This window comes from Myotis lucifugus, unplaced genomic scaffold (assembly GCF_000147115.1).
Source record: "Myotis lucifugus unplaced genomic scaffold, Myoluc2.0 scaffold_1, whole genome shotgun sequence".
Lineage (NCBI taxonomy): Eukaryota > Metazoa > Chordata > Mammalia > Chiroptera > Vespertilionidae > Myotis > Myotis lucifugus.
The window spans coordinates 2,109,423-2,135,108 of record NW_005871049.1 but is presented as its reverse complement, the minus strand read 5'-3'; the positions used below and the strand labels follow the sequence as shown (position 1 = coordinate 2,135,108).

General features: G+C 39.5%; 1 protein-coding gene across 7 annotated transcripts in view; it reads right to left on the bottom strand.

Moving 5' to 3' along the window:
• Window positions 1-25,686, bottom strand: part of NSD1 (nuclear receptor binding SET domain protein 1) — a 131,611-nt gene that overhangs the window by 6,516 nt on the left and 99,409 nt on the right. For all 7 annotated transcript variants that reach the window (XM_023753785.1, XM_006081608.3, XM_023753795.1 and 4 more), the window contains 8 exons: window positions 24,317-24,473; window positions 21,380-21,585; window positions 17,448-17,560; window positions 11,610-11,879; window positions 10,054-10,170; window positions 8,701-8,842; window positions 4,971-5,077; window positions 2,662-2,866 (listed from right to left, as the gene is read on the bottom strand). In XM_023753785.1, coding sequence (XP_023609553.1) covers window positions 2,662-2,866; window positions 4,971-5,077; window positions 8,701-8,842; window positions 10,054-10,170; window positions 11,610-11,879; window positions 17,448-17,560; window positions 21,380-21,585; window positions 24,317-24,473 — 1,317 coding nt within the window. The remainder of the gene's footprint in view (window positions 1-2,661; window positions 2,867-4,970; window positions 5,078-8,700; window positions 8,843-10,053; window positions 10,171-11,609; window positions 11,880-17,447; window positions 17,561-21,379; window positions 21,586-24,316; window positions 24,474-25,686) is intronic.

Genomic DNA, 25,686 nt, shown 5'->3' with positions numbered 1-25,686 from the left:
CAAGTAGCAACTAAGCATCAACTAAATATACAGGCAGGAGTAATTCCTTATTTCTATTATTTCTATTTCTAGCAAGGAATAAGACCCCAAAGCTCCCCTTACATCAAGCATGTCGAACTTGTGGCCCAAGGGTCACATGTGGCCCACAACAAATATTTTTGTGGCCCAGCCAATGTAATAGTATGTTAAGAAATGTTTTAATAAAAATTTCGTAACTTAAATTTTTACAATATCCTTTTATACATAATTATTAATAACGAACTACATCGTTCATTAACGACTGATTACTATAATTGTGTTCCCTTACGCACCTTACGCTCAGGCGCAACATTTCACTCCACTAATACTAGCAGTGAATATTTTAGCAGCTGATTGCCACATCATTAGTCTTATATTGACTTGTTGAATGTGCGCAACAGGAAATATTTTGCTTTCGGAGAACAAGAAAAATAGGTTTATTTGTGTTACACTTATTATTTTGTGCAGTTATTCAGTGTCTGATAAGTTAATGTTCAAGAAAAAAACATTAATTTTTATTAAAACGTTCTATTATTTTATGTTAATGATTACTCATTTATTTCAGCCCTTTGTATTCAGCATGTTTCTATTGAAATAAACCTACGTTTCTATGAAAACTGAAGCTTTTTTTTTTTTTGCGGCCCACATAAACTTAAACCTTGTTTATTTGGCCTGTGTCAGCCTTTGAGTTTGACATGCTTATCTTAGATAAAATATGAGGATATTACTTTCATATTTTGCAAACTCCTTTTGTCCCATACAGCCTTTAAATATTCTACTCTAGCACAACCGGCCTGGCTCAGTGATTGAGTGTCGACCTATGAACCAGGAGGTCAAGGTTTGATTCCCAGTCAGGGTACATTCTGGCTCAATCCCCAGTGAGGGGCATGCAGGAGGCAGCAGATCAGTGATTCTCATCATTGATGTTTCTATCTCTCTCTCCCCCTTCCTCTCTGAAGTCAATAAAAATATATTTTAAAATAAAAAATATTCAACTCTAAGGGGGACATTTCAGCTATTTAAACTCCTGCTGATTTGGTTATTAGTAGGAAGTGGGAGCAGATATACAAATGTGAAAAAAAAAAAAAGAAAGCAGACTTACCTTTGCTCAATTTTAAGTCTTGAAAGTAGCACAAACTTTATCTGTGTTGTCTACACAGAATCAATAGAAAAGACCCAAAGCTAACCTCAGGTGTATTTGTCTCCACTTCATGATAGCTGAGAGTCTCTGTCAAGGACAGTGTTTCTTCCCCAGCTCCTTCCCAATAAACTATGCTGGCTAGACTTTGCTCCTGGCTCATAGGCCAGATCAGTTCTATCACAGCCTGTGCCAGCCCTGGCCATGAGTAATTGATTCTGAAACAATTTCCCATTTCCACTTCCTGGAAGTGTTAGGTCAATGTTATGGCCTGCCCCCAGACTATCTCATTTTCTATTATTTCATTATCCTAGCAACCACATATTGAAGGACAAACTCCTCTCACTCCCACCCCATAGTAACTCCTCTCACTCCCACCCCATAGTTGTTCTTTCTGCAATTCCAGCAAACAGGCCACTAGTGATGTATAATCTTCTCACCTAGAATGGCTTTCCACTGGTTTCTTATCTTTGTAATTTAAAATAGATGGCAGGTCCAAATCCCTAAAATCCGCTAATTCCAAATCACCACCCAAAGGTTAGTGGACTTCTCCAACCACAAATTTCTGGGTACCACATCTGCATAAGCAGTTTTCTCATCTAACTTACACATCTGCATCTCCTTCAGAGGGAAGTGTGGTAACGAGGTCTAAAAGGGTGTCAGTCCACACCTCACTGATTAGAATGATCTAAAGCTCCACTCTGTCTCAACTGCTTTCTTTAGACGGAATATGTTTTAGTAAACTTGAGGTCAGATGTGGAGAGCAGCTGCAGCGTTTGGACAGGTTCAAGCCTCGGACTGACGAGAGGGCACAGTCCTCTTGTGGCAAAGCCACATATAAGTCCCAGCTTGGAGGGCAAAGCCCTCCCAGCACAATTATAGCCAAAAGCTATGGTTGTATATAAGCTTAACCTTATAGTCCGAACCTGTAGTCCTATGTAGCTGAGGGATGTTGGCTGCGGGAGGTGCAGCAAGTGCTGCCAAAACAAAGCTTGATAGAGTTCAAAAAATTGCAACAACAGGAAAGAAGTAAATTTGGAACTCACAAGAACATTTTAAACATCTTGACTACTCCCTTGTTTTGCTTTGTGTGATCTGACTATAAAATAAAGATTTGGCTTACAGGCTTTGTCACTGGCCTCATCCAGGCGCAATGATCCACCTGGCCCCAAATATATTCTCTTGTCTATTTTCTTTAATCCTTCACCGCCCTCCTCAGGTTCACCACTGGCTGTGCTGGACGCGGTTCAGTCAGAAAACCTGGCTTTCAATCCAGCTCCTACATCTATATGTTCTAATGAGACAAATCATCTCACCAAACTTGATTCTGAGTTTCCTTATCTACATCATGGGAAGGTGAAAAGGTCTCATCTTTATGGGTTGTTAGATTAAGAACATGGACCCAAATCCCCTCAATACTATGCATGGAATGGATGGGAAGACCAAAGGGCTTTGAGAATTCTGGCTGAGAACAAGGAACATTCTAAACAGATTTTGGCACCAACCTGCTGGTCGCTTGGTTAGATTGAGACAGTCTGCATGGTAAACTTTTGGGCAGCCTGGCTTCTTACAGGAGACGAGCTGGCCAGCATCCCCACAGCTGAAACACTCATCCTCTCGCTCCTTTGTGATTTCACCCTGGCTCCTTCGCTTCCCCTGTTGCTTCTTCTTGAATTTCTTTGACTTTTCTTCTGTGGCAATGGGTTGATTCTAGAGGTCAAATATTGAGCAGTCAGCATTCTGTCGACACATTAGTTGTATGATCTTGACCAGGTTAACTATTCTCTCTGAGCCTCAGTCTCTCTTCTGGGAAGAGACAGTCCTTATAGACTGTTGTATATGTAAGAGAAAATGCAGAAAAGGCACCTAACACATCACAGTGTTATAGTAAGGTACCCAGTAAGTGGTTGTATTAATTAACTTTTGTACCAACTACCCCTGCTACCTGAATGAAATTAAAGAGATACATTCTTTTTGTTGACACACAGGCTGGTGTTAAAGGTCACCTTTTTCTAAGTTTTATTTTTACATTAATTTTATAACTAAGGAAGACTTCTTTGTGTGTTTGTGTGTGCATACACATTTCTTAGTTTATTCAACAAACCTTCACTGAGCACTTAGTATGAGCCATGTGCTTGGAAGACACAAAAAATCTAGTTCATGGTCCTTGGCCTCAACAAGCTATGCATTTTTATTTTTATTTTTAAATATATTTTATTGATTTTTTACAGAGAGGAAGGGAGAGGAGAGGGATAGAGAGTTAGAAACATCAATCAACTGCCTCCTGCACACTCCCCACTGGTTATGTGCCCGCAACCAAGGTACATGCCCTTGACCAGAATTGAACCTGGGACCTTTGAGTCCGAAAGCGGACACTCTATCCACTGAGCCAAACCGGTTACGGCTGCATTTTTATTTAAGTCAAATTCTGTCTGCCACTCAAGACAGATCCTAGCACAGCAGGTCTCCTCTGTGCTCCCATTCTTGGTCATCAAACCTGGTGGTTTTCATAAGCTTCTGCTCTTGAATTTCTCTATTACTGATTCATGTGTGAAACGCTACCTTGACCTTAAGGATGCAGAAACTATCATTCCCAGTTCATGTAACATCATTAAATTGGGGTTAAACTCAGTTATATTTTAATTTTAATTCACTGGGCATCTGAAGGAACAAGACCATTTAACCAAACCAACTAAACAAAATCCAACATAATATAAAAATAATTCTCCTTAATAAAATAATTACTGGATACTCTTTATCTTCATGTGTAACTGCTCAAACAGATTATTCTCTTTAGTTATGGGTTTCTATACTAATTTGAATTTTTTAGTTCTTAATATTGACTTCATAATCCAAAATCCAATATGGAAATACCCAACTAGAGTCACTGTATAATCTACTATGCATCAAAATTAAACATAAATTTTCAGTGTGCTGTTACTTATGAGAGAGATATCTAGCAGTTTCCAGATGTTCAACTATTATGGTCCACCCATTATATAAAAAATTTAACAGTCACTAAAAATGATGATTGAAAAGACTATGTAGCCCTGACCGGTTTGGCTCAGTGGATAGAGCATCGGCCTGCGGACTCAAGGATCCCGGGTTCGATTCCAGTCAAGGGCATGTACCTTGATTGCGGGCACATCTCCAGTGGGGAGTGTGCAGGAGGCAGCTGATCGATGTTTCTCTCTCATTGATGTTTCTAACTCCCTATCCCTCTCCATTCCTCTCTGTAAAAAATCAATAAAATATATTTAAAAAAAGAAAAAAAAAGAAAAAAGAAAAAAGAAAAGACTATGTAACAGCAAGGAGAGTTTTTTATAATATTTAAGAAAAGTAGGTTGCAGACTTATAGACAATTCTTAACAGTTATAGAATTATAATTCAGTTAAAGAGCACATATAAAATACTAGGAACTCACAACAATGTTTATACTTTGTTACAATGATAAGATTAAGGATTTTATGTTTACTGACAGTATTATATAAGTAGCTTATTAGGAAATATGAGTAAGATCAGCTGAGACCAATAAAAATGTGGCAAATAACCCACTTTAAGATTTCCTATCTTAGTTAAAAAGGCATCCCTAGTTATAAGTCAGATTGTTTAAAACACTCCAACAGTACTCAAAGATACTCTCCTGCATCACCAAACTGATAATCAGAATGCTTACTTAGCAAATTGCCATTGACCAGGACAACTATTCTCTGTCATTATTTCAAAGAGACATCTTAAAATAAAGACTCAGCCCTGCCCTGGATAGGGCGGGAGGACCACACCACTATTCCCGATGCAAATGTTTAGAAGGTACCTTTGGCCTTACACCCAAAAAGCCGCTGCAGTTTGGGGCTCCACATTTGCAAACAGTCTTTCCATTCCCAAGACATTCTAGGTTGTAGTTGAAGGTAAGTTCAGTGCCTGCATAAGAGACCATGAAAAGATTAATATCTATGGTATTAATTACGTTATTTCTGTATTAATTACAAAAAGTATATTGACTTCTAAGAGAAATTATTAATTTTTAAAAGAATAAAAAATTAGCCCAGCTGCCGTGGCTCAGTGGTTGAGTGTTGACTTATGAACCAAGACGTCATGGTTCGAGTCCTAGTCAGGCACATGCCTGGGTTGTGGGCTCGATCCCCAGTGGGGGTGTGTGCAGCTGATCAATGATGCTCTCTCATCATTGATGTTTCTATCTCTCTATCCCTCTCCTATCCTCTCTGAAATCAATAAAATACATTTAAAATTAACTACAAATCCCACTATATTAATAAAATATTAATAAATTCTAATCCTGTAACATTATTAATCATCTAATACAACTTAATAAGAGAAAAACTTAAATGGCTTAACAAGTAATATTTAAACTAAGTTATACTATAGAAGTGTTAATACCCCAAGTTGGTTTTCTAAATTTGTTTTCTAACCATTCAGTTCCAAAATACTAGTATATTAATTCATTACCAAAAACAAACAGACAACAACTTACATTGATGTGCCAGGCATTGAGAATGCAGGTATGAAGAAAACCTGTTTGTGCCAAGGTGAGCACCTGGCAGCACTCAAGGGAAAGACATCTCAGTATAGAATAATATGAGAGAACTCTAGACCACAGACCTAAAGTCCTGGCTTTACATCCCATTCTCTTGTTGAGAGAATATGACATAATACACATAGCAATAATTTGTAAACCTTTAAAAAGAGATGTACAAATAGATTTTAAGGTAGGAAAAGGCTCCTTTCTGTTGTGCATGTCATCAAAACCAAAAGCCATTCCGGCCTTCAGAAGAGTGATTCTTAAAGTGTACTTGTTGGATCAGCATAACTACCTGGGAATTTGCAGAAACTATGAGGTGAGGCCCAGCAATCTGTGCTATAATAAGCCTGTTAGGTGATTCTGATAATATGCTGAAGTTTGAGTGATTTGAATGATCTGAGTGATTTGGGCCCTGAGTATATCCATTAAATGGAGAAATAGCAACCTCACACAGGCTTGTTGAGAGAATATGACATAATACACATAGCAATAATTTGTAAACCTTTAAAAAGAGATGTACAAATAGATTTTAAGGTAGGAAAAGGCTCCTTTCTGTTGTGCATGTCATCAAAACCAAGAAAGCAAATAATACACACTCAAACTCCAAACACATTAGCAAAGGCCTAACAAATACAAGAATCTTATATACGTATACCAAGAGGTTGTCTCTGGGCATGGGTAATGGCTTAGATGACCGTCATTCAGTCAAAATTCTCAAATCTTAAATTTCACATTGCAGACTGACTCATCTACCAGTGAGTCTAATCAATACAGTTTTTCATCTAATATTAGAAATAGATTATTTATTTGCAGCTAGCTTTTTAAGCAGCTAGCTTATATTTAGGGGTACAAAATGGTCTGAATACTAAAACCACTGATAGCCCGGTGAAAGGCTCACAATGCAAGGAACCTGCAGGAACTGAGATTGACCAAGGTATCAACAGAGTCATGTTTCCCCTCTCACACCCACTGTGAATTTACTGGACTAAATAATGGGTAATTCTATCACACTATTCTTATTAAACCATTTAAAAGTATATAACTCAATTTTCATAAATTTTATGTGCTTATAATGCAACTCAACGCTATACATAAGTATAGGATAAGCAAGATCCTTGAAATAATCTGCTCATTCAGCATCCACTGTGTAAACATAAGCACATAAGTGGATAAATCAGAATGTATCAGTGCACATAAAGGAAAGTTTATAACATTCTAGAAGAGTCCAACGTACAATAATCCTTGAGAGGTCTGAACTCATTGGGGATGGCGAAGGGAGTATATCACACACATGGGAGGCAGAAAATAAGAGGTATGTGAAGAGCTCAAGAAGTTGGATGAGTAAGGAGAAGAGCAGGCTGAAAAATTCTAATTCCATTTGCCAAGGCTGCAGTTCCTACAGGCACTCTGCATGGCACTCAGCACATTCTGTCTCATTTTCCCATCACACCCATACAGACTGGAAGTCAAGTGAGGACAAGAAAATCTATGAATTGCTACACACGCTACCTGAGCTGATACAGGAGAAGAGAGAAGAGGAAATTTGTAGCTAGATATGGCAGAGGAAACCATCCCCATGGAGACTAAAGTTCTGAGTACAAATGTGGTAGAGAAAGCAGTCAGGTCAGATATAAGAACTAAAGTCATATAACTGAGTAACATCCGAGTAATTAATACAGAGGAACCATACCCACCCTCCCCCATCCTGGGGTGGTTAGAGAGAAAAATGAAGAAAAGAATGAGAGAGGAGTGAAACCCAAAAATCCAAGTAACATAGGTATGATACCACATACTTTATAGCACCTTTGCAAAGATTATATTAGGTAACATGCTTGGAACAGTATCTGGCATCTGATAAATGGTAGCTGTTATTGTATTCACTTTATAATTCCAGTTACAAAGTAGCAATTTATCCAATTTATTCTGAAGCCATCTATTCAAAAAACTTGATACAAGTCATCATTTTAAAAAGCAGCATCACAGAGCAGAGCACAGTGCACAGTGACAACTGAGTTTTGTTACCTTCCTCAGTTAATACTTTAAGTGTGCAACACAGGAGAAAAGAACTAATGGCTGAGTTTTTGAAATATGAAAATTGTCAGAACCTTTAAAATTCTGAAAAGCCAAAACAACTCCTAGGCAGTGTATTTAAATTATAGAGAAAAGGATATTTGGGTTTTTGGTTTTTTTTGCCGGGGGGGGGGGGGGGGGGGGGCCGCGTGGTACGGGCCCGACTGTGAAAGGGGTGGTAAGAAAGGAGCCATGGATTGCTGGTGCTTTCTAAGGCAGACCAATCTATAATAATAAAAGCATAATATGCTAATTAGACCGGATGACCTTCTGGACGAAGCCGGGGCTGCAAGGGAAGCCCAGTTCCCGGGTGCCTGCTGGTGGCTGGAGGAAAGCCTGGGTCCCAGGTGCCAGAGGGAAGCTGGTGCCAGCAGCCGGGAAAAGGAAGGCCTACTCCTGCACGAATTTCGTGCATTGAGCCTCTAGTTTTCATATAAAAGGTTTGGAAATTTATGCTTTTAAAATCACCCATACACAAAGCTTGAAGACACTAAGTAAAATGAAATGAGTCAGTCACAAAAAAAAAACAAATCCTATATAATTCCCCTTATATGAGGTTCTTAGAGCAGTCAAATCCAGAGACAGAAAGTGGAAATGGTGGTTGCTAGGGGAGGGGAGAATGGAGAGTTAGTGTTTAATGGGTATAGAGTTTCACTTGGAGAAAATGACGAGTTATGAAGATGGATGGTGGTGATGATTGTACAACAGTGTCAATGGATTTAATGCCACTTAAAAATGGTAAATTTTATGTTATGTATATTTTATCACACCCCCACCAACAAAAAAAATCCATGCCAAGTACCACCTGGAAAATCTTTTACATATATCCTCAGGAGTTTGCAAACCTCGTTTTAGATCATAGGACATATGGGATTTTAAGATGATAAAATCTGAAATTCCGTTCTTAGCTCCATAATTCTTAGGTGATTCTTACCTGCTTTAATGTCACTCAGGGCAAAAAGGCCAACACGGGTGTCTCCATTCACAGACCACTTCTGTGTTTCACAGTTGGGCTGGCAGCAGTGATTCATGAACCGAGCATAGTTTCCTTTGGGACCAGCATCAATGATCCGATCCTAGAATTCCAACGGATACTGCTCATTACTTTCTGAGAATTTTAACATACTAGAGGTTCCTATTCTTAGTTTGAATCTCCCAGAAGAGTGATTCTTTTTTTAAATACATATATTTTTATTGATTTCAGAGAGGAAGGGAGAGGGAGGAGAGATAGAAACATCAATGATGAGAGAGACTCACTGATCGACTGCCTCCAGCATGCCCCCTACTGGGGATGGAACCTGCAACCCAGACATGTGCCCTGACCGGGAATCAAACCCTGACCTCCTGGTTCACAGGTTGACGCTCACCCAGAGCCATTCCGGCCTTCAGAAGAGTGATTTCTTAAAGTGTACTTGTTGGATCAGCATAACTACCTGGGAATTTGCAGAAACTATGAGGTGAGGCCCAGCAATCTGTGCTATAATAAGCCTGTTAGGTGATTCTGATAATATGCTGAAGTTTGAGGACCTAAAAGCAGCAGCTTGCCCCATCCACTAAATTAGGTAGTCCATCAGAAATCACCTAAGGAGACTCTAATACTGATATTGAGACCCATTTCAAACAAAGATGAGAACACCTGGAGGTGAGGATCTCACAAACCATAAGGATACAACTTGATAAAAACGAAATGTTCACGAAGTTTCACACCAGGGAAGAATCCTATGTGGAAGACGGGGGTTTGGGGGGGAGGGGGGCTAGTAGAACCTAATATTCAGGTACAAAGAGGAAGCTCAGATACACATAAAATAAATCCATTATAATGCTAGCATTAGGAATAGTTCCAAATATAATTCTAGGCACTGATGAAATGAAACTCATCAGAAAATTCCTATAATTGAAAAGCTGACTTGGGTTCATAAGCTGAATTCCATTGTCAATTTATATGGCCTCAACGCTCTAATTAAATAGCAACAAATCAGTTTCTCAATCTGTAAAATAAAAGAATTATTATTTAACCTTTCTGGCTTCAAGTTTTAATTCTACAGGAAAAATACTAACAGATATAGTCCCCAACTTATACTGCATAGCTAAAATAATGGGTAAAAGCAGTATTGCCTTTGGCCATGGATGTATAGCCAAAAATGAGTAAGCTTACCTACTTTAGAACCCTGATCAACCATGAGGTTTCCCCCCCGACCATGGGGGAAAGACACTATTTTAGGTAGTGTATGACATGCCTACAAACACTATGGCTAAGACAACACTAATTTCACAATCCATTACTTACTTTGTCAAGGGTGAGCATATAGAAATTAGTGATATCGTGTTCTTGGGCATAACGGATTCGAGCTCTGCATTCTTCTTCATCTATTAGCTCACCCACATACTCATTCACAAATTCACCCTAGAACAAGAAAGAGCTCTTGACTTAATGGCAAAAAACACAACTGTATTTACAAGTACACTTTACTTTTATTTTATTTTTTATTGATCCTCACCTGAGGATAGTTTCCATTGATTTTTTTTTTTGAAAGAGAGTGGAAGGGAGGAAGGGGGAGACGAAGAGAGAGAGAGAGAGAGAGAGAGAGAGAGAGAGAGAGAGCTAACCACTGAACACACAGGCCAGGGTCAAGTACACCTTATTTTTAAAAAAATAATGAAAATAATATTCATTATTCTCCACAAATTTTCCAAAGCAATTCATGTGTATGTAACTAGTCACTTAACAAAGGTTTATTCAAGAAACTAACAAATATGATGCTTCAACTATCTGATATTAAAGAAATAGACAGTCGATCCCCCTTTACCTGTCCAAATACTTTAGTTAAGTCAGTTTCCCTAATATAGGCAGGTTCCTTTTTCTTAGAACATGCCCTGCTGCCCTTCCCCATTTCACACCACTGTTCCCCTGACTTAATCACTACAGTCACACTGGCTCTCACTCATGCTGTCTCCTCTATATGCAATGCTTTAACACTCAGCTGACCTAAACCAGTAAGTACTTATTTTCCAAGTCTCAACTTAAAATATTTTCAAAGACAAGCAAGTTTCAGGACTTTTGCCACATGCCTCCAGAAACCTTTCTGCTTCCACCCTGGGTGATGATTTCTGCAATGTCTCTCCCCCTCTGGAATGTAGACGTTATGAAAACCTGGCACATGTCTCCTTTGTTGATCACTGCATCCTCAGCACAATGTCTTAGCAAATGACTAAATAGGTCAACCGAGATTAATTTCCTTTCTTAGAGACAAATTCAGTCAAATTCTTTAGAAAGTGTAATCAGAGTAAGATTTATTTTATTAAAATGTTAAATAACATTTATTCTACACAAAAACTATACAATTTATTGTCTATTTATTAGAAACTTGCTGGTCCTTCCAAGTTTGAAGATATTACTTCATTTTCATTAGAAAAGGTACAATCATCTTTTCCTTTGTGTTCTATGAACCCAAACCTATTTTCCCTCAGTAAAAATACACTTAACTTTATTAGTAAGTGATCTACACCTCTAAATGATGTGCTCACTATCCTCTCTTAACTTACAGGTGATAAGATTTTCAGAAAGAAAAAAAGCAAATAAGGCCATAATATCTCTGAATTTCCCTTGTTTTTTCATCCTCACACACAATGAACATGATCAATACTACGGACGTTACAGATAAAGAATACCTATTCTTAGGCCTCTAAATTCTAGAAGGATATGTTTTGCATGAATAATAACAAGGTTTATCCCTACACTATGTTATTTTCCTCTATGATCAATTTTCTCATAGTCATCAAGAAGAATTAATCATATTAAGCAATTAATGAGAAAAAAATTGGAAATTAAGAAGTTTTCTTCACCTTTTTAATATCGGTTTTTGTTCGAAGACCCCAGCCCCTCTGTAATGTGCGAAAAATCTCCACCTCTGGGTACTGGCGCTTAGTAAAGCACTGGTTTTGGCAGCGTCCTCCGGCAGGACATACTGTGGGGTGGCACTCATAAAGCAGCATGCGGTTGATGCACTCAGAGTCTATCCCACAGGGGTTATCATCAGTAGCTTTACAGTTGCAACGGGGAATTTCAGACAAGTCTGCAGTGAAGATCTGTACCCGGCCAATAGGACGGTTCACCTGGCAAAGAAACACATACTATACATAGTACACCAGACAAGTCAACACAAGACATTTCGGGACCTATAAAAGGGAGATTTCTTTTCCTTAAAGTTGGATGTCACATTTCATATGATTTTGAAGCATCAAGATTTAGCAGCATTATTCACAACAGAAAATGTGGAAGCAAATCAAATGTCCATTGACAGACGAATAGATAAGCAAAATGTGGTACAAATAATGGAATATTATTCAGCCTAAAAAGGAAGAAAATTCTGAAACATGCTATAACATGGATGAACCTGGAAGATATTATGTTACATGAAGCAAGCCAGTCAGAAAAAGACAAATACTGTATGATTCCACTTAAATAATGTACTTCGAGAATCAAAATTAGAGACAAAAAGAAGGAGCTGCTAAGGGCCAAGAGGAGAGAATGAGAGTTATTGTTTAATGGGTAGAGTTTCATTTTTACAAGATAAAAAATGTTCTAGAGATGAATGCTGGCAATAAGTACAAAAAATATGAATGCATTTGTTGAACTCTTGAATATGGTTAAGATAGTAAATTTTGTTACCTGTATTTTACCACAATAAAAAATTTGGAGGAAATAAAGATTTAGGCAGTTTGACAGAAAATAAAGCCTTATGTAACATACAAAATATAAACTCCACAAAATTTTTAAGTCATTTAAAAAAAAATGTTTTTAGCCCTAGCTGGTTTGGCTCAGTGGATAGAGCGTCCGCCTATGGACTGAAGGGTTCCAGGTTTAATTCCAGTCAAGGGCACATGTCTGGGTTAGGCTCAGTCCCCAGTAGGGGGCGTGCAGGAGGCAGCCAATCGATTCTCTCTCATCATTGATGTTTCTATCTCTCTCTCCCTCTCCCTTCCTCTCTGAAATTAAAAAAAACATATAATTAAAAAATTAAAATAAAAATAATTTTAAAATGTTTTTATTGATTTTTTAGAGAGAGAGGAAGGGAGAGGGAGAGAGAGATAGAAACATTGATGAAAGAGAAACATCATTGATCGGCTGCCTCCTGCACGCCCCCCAAAGGAGATCGAGCCCGCAACCCAGGCATGTGCCCTGATCAGGAATCTAACTGGTGGCCTCTTGATTCCTGGGTCGATTGATGCTCAACCGCTAAGCTACACCAGCCGGGCTGTCATTTTAATAGAATCATAATTTCAGAGCTGATAGGCCAAGTAAATTGTAACTAGTTTTTGCTATTGCCACATGGTGGTGCCACTTTAGCTATGTGATAAACTGCCACTCTTAAGTGGCATGAAAGTATCTGGGTAATATTGAGGTTGCTATATGTGAATGTTCCTATATGTAAATTGAAATTTCTATATGTGAATATTTTACTATTTACTATCATAATTTGAAATCTCTTTAATAGACAATAATGTTACCCATGCATTTTATTCAGTAGTGGTGCTAGTAATGAAAAATCCAGTGAAAATCCAGTGTGATAAAACATAAAGGTCAAATAGCTGCTGTGACACTGAAGCCACTAGTTTTTACAAATACTAGCAACAACGTTTAGAAAAAAATAGTCATTTCATAATAAGGATGGATTTGTACACTATGAGTCTCCCCTAGTTAGTATTACTTAACTTGGGAACAGTCAAATTTCAGAAACCCATTCCATACATAAAACTTGACTATTTAGGAATTGCATGATTTTGATAAATTATTTTACTTGCAAGACATACTTTGCCAGACTTGTGAGAATAAATACATGCAACCTGGCTGGAAAGTTCAGTTGGCTAGAGTGTCATCCTGATACACTAAGGTTGCAGGTTTGATCCCCAAGCAGGGCATATACAAGCATCAACCAATAAAAGTATGAATGGGTAGAACAACAAATCGATGTTTCTCTCTCTCTTCCTCCCTTCTTCTCCCTTTAAAGTCAATAAATAAAAAGAAAAAATATATATGTAGGGGTTCGAGTACAGAGCCTAGCAGCCTTTACACATGGTAGGTATTAGATTACCAATTCTAATCAATCTGAAATTACTATAATTATCAATTATTTCCATCCTCTAAATTCTCAAATGGTTTCATTTCTAACACTATATTGTGAGCCTTCTATTCTTTAACAATATTATAAAGTCTACAATCTGTACAAATATATTGTCCTCAATCCAGTTCTCTGTAACAACTTAAAAGGACAAACATCTCACTGCCAGATTCTTCAACATACTGGTAAAAACTGTAAACCTCATTAAAACTCTTAACATATGCAAACAGGAACCACAAACCTAGTAAATCAAGCTCTATATAGGAATAGAAGAGAAGGTCTGAGCTTAATCACCTGAGACTCCAGGTCCTACATAGGGCACTTGAACATTCACCTGAATCAAGGAATCTTTACCTGACACAACTCCCTCAAAAAAAGTTTCACCCTGCCCTAGCTGGTTTAACTCAGTGGATAGAGCGTCAGCCTGCAGACTGAAGGGTCCCAGGTTCCATTCTGGTCAAGGGCACATGCCAGGGTTGCGGGCTCGATACCCAGTAGGGGGCGTGCAGGAGGCAGCCGATCAATGATTCTTTCTCATCACTGACGTTTCCATCTTTCTTTCCCTCTCCTTTCCTCTCTGAAATCAATAAAAATATATTTTAAAAAAAGTTTCACCCTACTCTAAAGGTATGTTTAGAATTCAGTGCTTGCCAACCAGTGGTCTGTGGACCACTGGTGGTCTGTGAGGTCCGAAAGGTTGGCGACCACTGGTTTAGATAATTTTTCTTTTTAGAAATATATTTTATTGATTTCAGAGAGGAAGGGAGAGGGAGAGATAGAAATATCAATGATGAGAGAACCATTGACTGGCTACCTCCTGCATGACCCCTTCTGGGGATCGAGCCCAAAATCCAGGCATGTGTCCTGATAGGGAATCAAACTGTGACCTCCTGGTTCATCGGTGGACACTCAACCACTGAACCACACCAGCAGGCCAATAATTCTTTCTTGCCATCTGGTCTAACCTCTAACCTATGACCAATCCCAAGTAAGTTTCTTTTCTTTTTTTCTTTTTTTAAAATATACTTTATTGATTTTTTACAGAGAGGAAAGGAGAGGGATAGAGAGTTAGAAACATCGATGAGAGAGAAACATCGATCAGCTGCCTCCTGCACACTCCCCACTGGGGATGTGCCCGCAACCAAGGTACATGCCCTTGACCGGAATTGAACCTGGGACCCTTGAGTCCGCAGGCCGACGCTCTATCCACTGAGCCAAACCGGTTAGGGCCCAAGTAAGTTTCTTAACATAAAGCAAAAAACAAACCAAAATAACAAATAACAACCAAAATCAAAGAAAACACACATACATGATTTTAAAGTAAGAACAAAGATATGTAATTGAAGGTAAACATTCATCCTAGAAGAGGCGTCAACACACCTTTTTGTAAAGGACCAGACAATAAATATTTTAGCATTTGCAGGCCCTAGACCTCTAGTGAATGTAGCTCAACTCTGCCACATAGCACAAAACCAGTAATAGACAATATGTAAATGAACATGCATGACTGTGTGCCAAAAAAACTTTATTTATGGTTACTAATATTTGAATTTCATATAATCTTCATGTGTCAAGAAATATTTTATTTTTTTCCCAACCATACTAGGCCAGATTTGCTCCATGGACATAGTTTGCCAACCCCCATTCTAAATCCTTTTCCTGGAAATACATTTGTTTAAAAAAAAAATTAATGCATCAACCTCTAAATTCTGCAATTAGATCACTCATGGGGAGCTGCTCCCTCAACAGCCAGACTCCATATGGTTGATGCGCTACTCTGAAATGCCTATCTTGCTGTTATTTGACATCTATGACTGTGAGAACTTGATTACTTTCCCTTTTTTTGAGGCCTAACTACATTCAGTGTCATGACTTTATGCACAGTAACTCCATTTAACTCTCAATATACCACCAGGGTCCAATCCACTTGGACCCAATTTTAGGTTTTGAGGGTTGTTTTCCCCAGCAGATCTATTTGTAAAGGTTGATATTTTATGACTTTTATTCTTTCTTAGAGGTTTACCAAAGATCAAAAAGAAAATTTACTTATTAAAAAAGGAATAGCCCAGCTGGTGTGGCTCAGTGGTTGAGCATCAACCCATGTACCAAGAGGTCACCTGTTCAATTCCCAGTCAAGGAACATGCCTGGGTTGCAGGCTTGATCTCCAATCCCTGGTGAGAATTGTGCAGGAGGCAGGCAGCCAACTGATGTTCTCTCTATTCAATGTTTCTATCTATCTCTCTAAAAAAATTTTTTAAATAAAAAGGAATAAAACTCATTCTATTTTGCAACTACTATCATCTTTCCAGAGAGCATAAAAGACTAGATATAACATCTTTCTAGTCTGTTTATAGTTGCTAAATTTAGCAAATAAAAACCCAGGTCATCCAATTATATTTGAATTTCAGATAATCAACAAATAGTTCTTTAGTTTTAGTTCCCAAAGAATATTTGAGCCCTACTTCAATACACTAGACGCTAAAGATGGTGGTAAAATTGATTTTTAAGTGAAATCTCAGACTATAAGACTTTAGAAACTCAAAACCAATGAGTACAAAAACAATGCATTTAATGACAAAAAAAGAAATATGGTATCCAGACATGACATCATCATAAATATTTTGCAAGAACCTGGGCAATCTTGTTTTGTTAATAGTATTTCTCTCATGTTTTCTGATATTTGAGCACCAAAACTAACTTGATTAAAAGGTTTTTATTCTTTTTTAAATATATTTTATTGATTTTTTACAGAGAGGAAGAGAGAGAGATAGAGAGTTAGAAACATCGATGAGAGAGAAACATCGATCAGCTGCCTCCCGCACATCTCCTACCGGGGATGTGCCCGCAACCCAGGTACATGCCCTTGACCGGAATCGAACCTGGGACCCTTCAGTCCACAGGCCGACGCTCTATCCACTGAGCCAAACCGGTTTCGGCAAAAGGTTTTTAAAAAGGTTTTAATGTACTTACTAAAATGTCTAATAAATTTATTATTTATTATTCCTGTATCTTTACTCCTGTAAAATATTCATGAAAATGACTTTAAATTATAAAAAAATACAAAGGGTTCACTGGACCCAGATAATAAATGGTGATGATGCTTTTGCCAGGTACACTGAGGGTTAGATATTCCTAACACAAGTTCTCCTGACCTTGGGCACCCTAGTCTTACTGGTCACCTAAATCTTTAGTATTACCAAGAAAACTTACCCATGTGTATTATCCACACTATCTCAGGGCCATTTATGATTTTTTATCACAGCTCTTTGGTCCCTTTCAAACTGCAAGATGTTGACTGTGAACAGAATCTAATCCAATCTACTATATGAGAAGACTTTCCAAGGAAACAGAGATTGTATCAACATATAACTGGTTTTATAAAGTTCACACAATTGCTAGGAATGTGCTTTGGTACTTTTTTGTTATCTTCTTTCAAGCTCTTATCTGTACCTAAAAGCCACTATATAGGCTTGTGCTTCCAATTCTTGTCATGAATAGAGTAGGAAGAGGGCAATCTACAAGGGTCTCTCTCAGATGGAGTCTCCTGATGTCTTTTCTCACCTTTATATGTTTATAAGGCGGTGGTTTCTTATCGTTCTTTCGGTCTTCCTGCAGCTGTCTTAGTTCTTTTTGGGCCTTTAATTCCTCAAACCTTGCTGCAGCTTCCTGAAGAGCTAAGAAAACACAATAGTACAAGTCACTAAGCCTGTGAATGGAGTTGTTTCACCGCCCCCGCCGCCCTTTTAAATAGGAGAAAAATTCATGTTTTAGACAAAAATCACCAACACTATAAGGAAAACTAAAGTATATATGACTTCTACTTTCAGTAAGTTATAATCCCCAAGGTATTCAAATACAGCATTAAGACAAAACATAATCCATCACTAAATGGTACAATACAGACTACCAGCTTCAGAGAAAATTTTAAAACAACAACAAAAAAAACAGTCAAATGATTTGAAAAAGGCCATGTATATCATCTATAGACTGCATCTGCTTAGCACAGTCACAGCCTTTAGGCCTAATTCTTTCCTCAGTCCTAACCTCCTATTCCAGAAACATCCTGCTTCCTAGGTGCCCCAGGTAACATGCTGTGTTCTGGTGGGAAAAAAATCCAAAGTTGAAGTTCTTTTTTCTTCCTTGCCTATTCTCTAGAGCACCTGTCCTAATCTTCTCCTAAGACTCATTCTGTAAATATCAACTACAAGTATTAGTTTAATAATACAAAGACAGCCCTTCATAGCTAGTTTGTATTCAAAGCTTGTACTTTCATATGCTTGAAAGATTGTAATACCTGAAAAGTCAACAAAATCTTAGGATTCTCATTCTTCTCCACTTAAATCAAAATTTTAATTCATTATTGATTACACAAGTTAAAAATTCTGAAAAGAATTTCAATTCTTCCTTCTTTCCTCTCTCTGGCTTTCCCCATGCTGTCAATTCTTTAAAGAAAATCTTACCTCCGATCCATCCCCTTTTCTCCATTTCTCTATCATCATCCAGCAGAGTTTGTTTTGCCTGGAATTCTCTAAATTTTTCTAAAGTCCCTCTTAAAGTCCTTCCTTCCTTCAACCTATTATTGAGCATATTCTGCCTAGTCTATCTACTTAGTGCCTATCCAGTAATCATTATCCTCTCCACCCTATGAAGGCCTCCCTGTGACAAGTCTAGTCATCTTTCCCCAGAACGACTGAAACACTGACATTCCTGGTGGCAGCCTCTCTCCTTTTATGGCCGTACACTCTACTCAGATTTCTAAAACTGTGATCTGACCATATAAGTTACTTACCTTTTCAGGCAAATAGCTCAGTGCTCTCCTGACCATGTGCTTAAACTGTACCAAATACTTAGAAGTCCCTGACTTAACATGTTAGATTCAATGTGTGCTTCCACATGTGCTTTCTTCTTATTAACTTGTTCAAAATCAGTGGTCATCTCAGGCAAAAATGTTAGTCACTTGGTCCCTGACAACCTGAGGCTACAAAACTCAAGCTCCTACAGTATTAGTACTAATAGCCCATATCTGTACAAGAAATCACATGGCCAACAGATAAGTGAGGACTCACTGAAATAATATTAGGCAAATATCTTATCAAATATCTTGCTTATACACATCTTTCTCATTCCCATCCAGGAAGTTTCACTGGCTTAATATCGTCTTGCACCTAACCAGGAAGTTTCACTTGCTTAGAACCCTCTTTATCATGCAAAGTCTTATATACTTCAATATTCAACTATATTCAAACTAGAGGCCCAGTGCACAAAATTCGTGCACAGGTAGGGTCCCAAGCAGCTGCCAGCTGGGGCCTTCCTTCATTCTGCGCCGCCCCCTGGTGGTCAGCGCATGTCATAGCGAGCGAACGAACTCCCGGTGGGTCGAACTCCCGAGGGGACACTTTGCATATCAGGCTTTTATATATATACTAGAGGCCCGGCATAAAAATTTGTGCACTTGGGGGGATCCCTCAGCCCGGCCTGTGCCCTCTCGCGGGATGACCACCTGCTGGCTTAGGCCTGCTTCCTGGGAGATTGGGCCTAAGCTGGCAGTCAGACATCCCTCTGGCAGCCCGGGAGCCCTCGGGGGGATGTCCACTTGCCAGCGGGAAGCAGGCCTAAGCTGCAGTCGGACATCCTTAGCGCTGCTGAGGAGGCGGGAGAGGCTCCCACCACCACCGCTGTACTGGCAGCCGACAGCCTGGCTTGTGGCTGAGCAGAAATCCCCCTGTGGGAACGCACTGACCACCAGGGGGCAGCTCCTGCATTGAGCATCTGCCTCCTGGTGGTCAGTGTGTGTCATAGTGACCAGTCATTCCCAGTCGTTCTGCTGTTAGGATCAATTTGCATATTACCCTTTTATTATATAAGAGTGCCTGGCCAGCCTGGGTGAGGGGCTGATGGCTGTTTGCAGGCTGGCCACAGCCCCTTCAGGGTAGGGGTTCCCCCTGGGGTGCCTGGCCAGCCTGGGTGAGGGGCTGATGGCTGTTTGCAGGCTGGCCACAGCAGCTTCAGTATGGGGGTCCCCACTGGGGTGCCTGGCCAGCCTGGGTGAGTGGCTGATGGCAGTTTGCAGGCTGGTCAAGCCCCCCAGCGGGGACCCTCACCCCATGAGGGTGTGACCAGCCTTGGTGAGTGGCTGATGGCTGTTTGCAGGCTGGACATAGCCCCTTCAGAGTGTGGATCCCCGCTGGGGTGCCTGGCCAGTCTGGGTGAGGGGCTGATGGCTGTTTGCAGGCTGGCCACAGCCCTTTCAGTGTGGGGGTCCCCACTAGGGTGCCTGGCCATCCTGGGTGAAGGGCTGAGGGCCATTTGCAGGCTGGCCACAGCCCCTTCAGGGTGGAGAGTCCTGCTGGGGTGCCTGGCCAGTCTGGGTGAGGGGCTGAGGGCTGTTTGCAGGCTGGCCACAACCCCCAGCCACCCAAGCTCCCAGTGGAGGCTGGCTGGAAGCAGGTATCTGGGATTGATTTGTCTTCTATAATTGAAACTTTGTTGCCATGAGTGGAGGCTACAGCTGGCCAGGGCAGGCTGGAAGCTTGGCTTCCTCCATCACCCGGACAACCAAGCCTCCTGCTTGCTCCAGCTCCGTGGCTGCCGGCCGCCATCTTTGTTGGGTTAATTTGCATATAGTCGCTCTGATTGGCTGGTGGGCGTGGCTTAGGGCATAGCAAAGGTGCGGTCAATTAGCATCTTTGTCTTTTATTAGTGTAGATAGATAGATAACAAGAGATACCTATATTGCCTTTCAAAGAATAGCTAACGGAAGAAGATAATTATCACTGAGGAGATACCAACTCTATGCCCTGCAGGGTGATTTTTTTATCTCGAATTATCAGACCAACCTTTATTCATTATACACTAAGAGAAAACTCAGTTAACTCGACCCCTCCTGGCCCCACATGTCCCCAACTCCTTCACTGCTAGGCCAGCTTATATAAAAATCTCTTTTGACACGGAATAATGTGTTGACTTTCACTCTTATTTTACTTCATAATTTTTGGTGAATTTTATTTCTTTCCAGCAAACTAAACACAGAACTGATGAGACAAAAAACCTCCCTGAAGGAAATTCCACTTAAGTAAAGGTTGGATTAAAAAATGAGTTATGGCCCTAGCCATTTTGGCTCATGGATAGAACGTCGGCCTATAGAATAAAGGGTCTCGGGTTCGATTCCAGTCAAGGGCACGTATCTTGATGCAGGTTCCTCCCCGGCCCTGTAGGAGGCAACCAATCGATGTGATTCTCTCACATCAATGTTTCTCTTTGTCTTTCCCTCTCTTTTTCACTCTATGGAAAAGTATCCTCAGGTGAGGATTAACAACAAAGAAAAAAGAGTTAGGAGTGTCAACTTCCCCACAAAATCCTGTAACTACAGCCACAGGTCAGAACACAGTTGCTAATGGAACATATATGAATTATAACACATAATTGTAACACAGAAGAAATTCTTTGCCAACAAAGGTCTGTGTTGATCTGGGAAATAAAAAAGATATGGTTACCTTTTTTATATGTCCCATCCACTCCTTTGCCCATCTTATCTTTGCTGCTTACATCCCCCTCCATGTAGGGAAAGACTCTGGCCTGGTGAGTCCAGAGATAGTCATTAGACCCAAAGAAGAGCACAGGGAACTCTCCCACATCATGTCTCATCTTATCAATGTTTGAAGGTACAGCTCGAGGATGGCAGATCTCAGCTGGCCACCACCTGGGAAAGATAAAAACAAAGAAGGAAAACTAAAACACTGCAAAGCACTAGGAAGATAACCTACTTTTTAGGACAGGAATAAAGAATAGCAATGTCTACCTATCCACATTAAAGTCTGATCTTGAGCATTCTTAGAATCAAACTAGAAAAAAAAACAAGTAGCATGTGCCAAAAGCCTGAGAACACCCATCTGCACAAATGTGCTTCCATACTCAGACACACTCCCTTATACTCAGTTATTCTACTTCATGGATTATATAACAGAAAATAATTAGAAATATGAACAAAGCTTTATAGAATTATGATCTAGAAGAATGAAAACCTGAAACAACTTAAATGCTCAACGTTAAGGGAATGACAGCACTATAGTACACTGTCATGAAATATAATTTGGCTTTCAAAAAGAATAGAAAAATGACATCAAGGAATCTGCCCCCCACCCTCTACAACCATCTTAGGAAGACAATTTGACATTAGCTATTAAAGCTAGAAACCCCTACCATGCTATTCTATCCTGAGAATGCCCCAGAGAAGCTCCTGTGCATGTACACTAACATAGTAACAAAATGTTCATAGTGCAAACAAGAGAATGGATAAGTGAACTACACAGACAACACTGTATGACTATGTTGTATGAAGGAACTAGAGTACTGTGCTAACAACAATAAATCTCAAGAGAATAGTGAATGAAAAAAGCAAGGTGCAGGAAAATATAACAATTCCTTAATATAAAGATGTAAAACATGCCAAACAAAATATTATACATATGGCAAATCTATGCAGCAAGGCAAAGGAATGAAAAACACAAAGTGTAGTATGTGGCTATCTCTGTGGATAGGGAGAGAATGAATTCAGAGAGGAAGACTCAAAAGCACCAGTAATGAACTGTTTGTTTAACTGGGAGGTACATACACAGGTGTGCCTTTTGTTATTCTTTAAAGTCATTCATGTTACAATACCCTTTTGTACATTCCATGATCAATAAAAATAATTTTAAAAAGAAAAAGCAATACACAAAAACTGAGGCCCTAGCCAGTTTGGTTCAGTGGATAGAGTGCTGGCCTACACACTGAAGGGTCGCAGGTTTGATTCCAGTCAAGGGCACATGTCTGGGTTGCAAGTTTGCTCCCTAGTAGCAGGTGTACAATAGGCAGCCGATCAATGATTCTCTCTCATCATTGATGTTTCTCTCTCTCTCCCTCCCTCTCCCTTTCTGTCTGAAATCAATAAAAATATATTTAAAAAAAACAAAAACCCCACAAAAACTGCATATAAATTATAAGTCCAATTATTTTGAGGGTGTATGTATTGATGTGTCTGCAAATAAATATACCAAAATGATAGCAATGTATCTTCCTTGTTTGTAAATTAATGTATTTCCTACTGAAAATATGTATTTAGTAGAGGCCCGGTGCATGGATTCATGCACCAGTGGAGTCCCTTCCCTGGACTGCAAGGATCAGGCTGAAACTGGCTCTCCGACATCCCCCGAGGGGTCCCAGATTGCAAGAGGGCACAGGCCACACTGAGGGACCCTACTGGTGCATGATCGGGGCTGGGGAGGGACTGTGGGAGGGCTCCAGGGCGTGTCTGGCCCGTCTGGCCCAGTCTTAATTGGCCCGATCCCAGCAGCAAGCCAACCTACCGGTCAGAGCATCTGCCCCCCTGATGGTTAGTGCACATCATAGCAACTGGTCAAATGGTTGAACAAATGGTTGGACACTTAGCATATGAGGCTTTTATTATATAGGATTCTGATGACTGCAACATATATTCAGTTTTTTCTTTTCTAATGGAAAATGAATGGGAGGCCTTGCTTAACCAGGGAGATCATTAAAAAATATTAGGGCCTGCCCTAGCCGATTTGGCTCAGAGGACAGAGCATCAGCCTGCAGACTGAAAGGTCCTGGGTTGCAGGCTTGATCCCGGGCCCTGGTTGGGACATATGTGGGAGGTGACCAATCAATGTCTCTCTCTCACATTGATGCTTCTATCTTTCTGTTTTCCCCCCTACCTTTCACTCTATAAAAATCAGGATTAATAACAACAACAACAACAAAAAATATATATATATATATGTATGTATATTAAGGTCCTGGCCCGTGTGTCTCAGTAGGTTGGGCATCGTCCTGTGCACCAAGAGGTTGCCAGTTCGATTCCTGATCAGGGATACATGCCTGGGTTGCAGGTTCGATCACCCGGGGGGTGGCGTTGGCATGTAGAAGGTAGTAGATCCATGTTGCGTTTTCACATCAATATTTCTCTCTTTCTCTCTCTCTCTCTCTCTCTCTCTCTCTCTCTCTCTCTCACTCACTCAAAATCAAGAAACTATTTTTAAAAAGACACAAAAACTCTATGGGAATGGATTTAAGAGAGTACGGGAGAAATGGATTAGTAGTGGAAAGAAATGTGGGGAAATAATGTGTGTGTGTGTGTGTGTGTGTGTATAAAAGTGAAGGGGGGAGGGGAGGAAGAGATTAACCAAAGATGTTATATGCATATGAGAGGCCCAGTGCACAGATTTGGTGGGGTCCCTCAGCCTGGTCTGTGGGGATCCGGTTGAAACTGGCTAACATCCCCCAAGGAGTCCCGGATTACGAGAGGGCACAGGCCAGGCTGAGGGACCCCACCGGGCATCAAATATATATATAAATAAAACACCGTATCTAAGAGATCCCAAGAAACAGGACGATAAAAGAAATGACTGCCTGTCTCCTTCATACTTACTCACCTGTATCGTCCAACCTTTACCCAGACAATTTCCCTGTAATGTGGTTTTTTGCCTGCCTTACAGTCATTGCAATACCAGTTTCCTTCAGGGATATCAATGTTCAGGCATTCCCGATGAAAAGCAGCAGGGCAAGAATCACAGCACAGAAGGCTGCCTCCTGTAAGAATAAAAAAAATTTGGCACTCAGAATCACAAGGCTACATATAAAGACCCAGCTGAAATAGCTTTTGCTCAGTTCCTAACCAATTATTTATCTCTCAGTCAAGGGCCTAGTAATTTAATTAGTTATTCAGAAAGACTTTCCTACAAGGGTGCTCCCTTTCCAATATTCCTGAACCACAACCCTAAAGGCTAGTTAGATCAACAGCAAATAAACATGAGATCTTATTGGCAAAATTAGGTTAAGGCAAACCTCTAAAAGTCATATGTGTATATACACAATATATATATATTTCTTTATTTTCACTAAAAGACAAAACACTAAACAGAATATCAATGACAAACAATGACCAGGGTATAAAAAGCACGAGCTTCAACTGCTGTTAGATTTAAGCTCTAAGATCATATGGCCTTGGGGGATTCACTTTTCTTTTTCGTCCCCCCCCCCCTTATTAATTTATTGGGCTAACACTGGTTAACAAAATTATACAGGTTTCAGGTGCACAATTCTACAACACATCATTTGTACACTTTTTTGTGTATTCATCATCCCAAGTCCTGTCTTTGTTGGGAATTCACTTTTCTTGTTGAGCTGTAATTCCTTCAATGATAAGGTGTTTTCTACAATGAACAATAAATAAGCATATCTGTTTGAGTTGTAAGTAAGTGATTAAATTGCCCAGTAGTGTCTGACTTTTAAAATTGCCATTTATTTATTTATTTATTTATTTATTTTTAACGTTTGGCACTTTTATGACACCTATGGCACCTTTTCAAAATCACATTTATAAATGCACAAATGTAACACCTAAGCTAAAAAGGATATAGATTATGATAACATACAATGATCATTATGATAACATACAATGATCAAAAACAAAAAAACACAATAAAATATAATGATCAAAATATATTGTAAGAGATTAGAGTTATTTCTAATAACTCTTTCTTTGTAATGTATAAATAACCAGAACTAGCAGTAGCACTGAAATTTTTATTGGTGACAAAAAGGTAGTAATGTAGCTTACTGCATAAACTTCAGTTACATATAAGTTTCCCTCTGTCTCCATTCAAGTTTTCAGACAATGTTTATTATATGTATTGCAGTGACAATAAATTTTTACTTCTTAAGGATTTTCACTCAAAGTAACTCAATTTATATACTTGAATCTGAAATCCTCAGGGCTGCAGATAAAGACTTTCAGCCTGGC